This window comes from Mirounga leonina, unplaced genomic scaffold, assembly GCF_011800145.1.
Source record: "Mirounga leonina isolate KUSES-001 unplaced genomic scaffold, KU_Mleo_1.0 Mir_129, whole genome shotgun sequence".
Classification (NCBI taxonomy): domain Eukaryota; kingdom Metazoa; phylum Chordata; class Mammalia; order Carnivora; family Phocidae; genus Mirounga; species Mirounga leonina.
The window spans coordinates 9,586,270-9,588,184 of NW_023270323.1; the positions used below are offsets into that span (position 1 = coordinate 9,586,270).

General features: G+C 36.3%; 1 protein-coding gene across 1 annotated transcript; it reads left to right on the forward strand.

Annotated features, from left to right (window-relative positions):
- LOC118010189 (histone deacetylase complex subunit SAP18-like) lies at positions 1-566 on the forward strand. Its single transcript, XM_035004377.1, has one exon. The coding sequence runs from the start codon at positions 1-3 to the stop codon at positions 445-447; it is 447 nt and encodes a 148-aa protein (XP_034860268.1). The 3' UTR covers positions 448-566.
- The last annotated feature ends 1,349 nt before the right edge of the window (positions 567-1,915 follow it).

The following is a 1,915-nucleotide window of genomic DNA, read 5'->3' on the forward strand; positions in this document are numbered from 1 at the left end:
ATGGTGGTGCAGTCGCGCGTTACCCAAGACGAAATTAAGGAGCCGGAGAAACCGATCGATCGGGAGAAAACGTGCCCGCTGCTACTGCGTGTTTTTACCACCAATAAGGGCTGCCACCACCGAATGGACGCGTTTTCCCTCAGAAACGTACCGTCCAGCGAGCTGCAGATCTACAGTTGGAAGGATGCAACTTTGAAAGAATTGACTAGTTTAGTAAAAGAAGTCTACCCAGAAGCTAGAAAGAAGGGCACACACTTCAATTTTGCAATTGTTTTTACAGATCCTAAAAGGCCTGGCTATGGAGTAACGGAGATTGGCAGCACCATGTCTGGGAGGAAGGGGACTGATGACTCCATGACCCTGCAGTCACAGAAGTTCCAAATAGGAGACTATCGGGACATAGCAGTCACACCTCCAAATCAGGCACCACCTCCTTCAGGCACATGAGACCATATTAAATTTTATTTACTATTTCTTGAATTATTTTTCATTCAGTTCTGTAAAATAAATTCTTTTTCTTCCCCTCATCATTGCCATTAAGCCTTTAAAGTCTAAACAAATTGTAATGCATCTGTCTAGGAATTAGATTTGACTGTGTTATGGTATGGATATTAATAGAAAGTCCATATGTTTCTGATCCTTCTGTAAAATACGAAGAAAAGTGCTCTTAGCATCCTTTGTAAAATTGTATTGTTAAATATATGTGTGCAATCAAAAAAAAAAAAAAGATTGCATGTATATAAGACGTGACCTTGAAATTCTAGTCACTTTAAAGACAAATCATATTTTCCTTGATCTTACAGCAGAACAGGTACCCTTTATGAATGAGTATAACATAGAAGCTGGAAAATACTTAAATTTATTTTATTTATCCCACAAAGTAAGACTTTGGATGTTAAAATGAAACTTCGTGTCTGTGGAGAGGACCCAAGAAAATCAATCATATCTGTAGGAAACTCCATCAAGTACAAACCTTGTCCATTCCCTTATAGTACTTTTTTATGATTTTTCATAGTATTTTTAAAGGAAATCTTGACAATTTTTATTTTTTAAAAAATCAACATTATATTGTTTTGGGTTTTTTAAGATTTTATTTATTCATTTGACACAGAGAGAGAGAGAGCACACAAGCAAGGGGAGCAGCAGAGGGAGAGGGAGAAGCAGGCTCTCCAATGAACAGGGAGCCCAATGCAGGGCTCAATCCCAGGACCTTGCTGGACTGGAGCCGAAGGCAGACACTTAACCACCTGAGCCACCCAGGCACACTAAGTCAACATTACATTGTAAAACAAAATGGAAACTGTTTTGGTCCCTACAGAGGTGGAAAACCAGTTACCTAAATAAATTATTTGTTGTTTATTATTATTTTATTTATTTATTTATTGCTATTTATGGTTTAATAACAATAAATATTATAATATAATATTTATATAATATAATGTGATATGATATAATAATATAAATTTATTATTTATTGTTTAGGGAAGAGATTCTGACCCCAGGTCAGCCTCTGAAGCATTCAGTGGACTTGGCTATGCTAAATCTAAGCTACATTGAGAAGGATCTCTTAGTATACAGGACAGAAATCAAATTTAACCAGAGAAACATTTTACTCAGGAGATCAACTAAGCGACTCAATGATTTATATCACTGAAAAAAAAAAATAGTTGCTGTTAATTAGAAGCTCCCTAAGCTTTGTATACCTCATTTATTCTTTGAAGAGATTGCCAATGATAATGATATATTAAGTTATTTTAATATCCACTTCGTGGAGATAATAGTATTTGTAATATTGAGAAAAGTCCTTTGATAAAATATTCGGTAAAACACCAAAACAGAATTTTTTTAAAGAACACATTGCCTGGGCGCCTGGGTGGCTCAGTTGGTTGAGCGACTGCCTTCGGCTCGGGTCATG

Coding starts and splice junctions, on each gene's coding strand:
- LOC118010189 (XM_035004377.1), top strand. CDS start 1: ATGGTGGTGCAGTCGCGCGTTACCCAAGACGAAATTAAGGAGCCGGAG.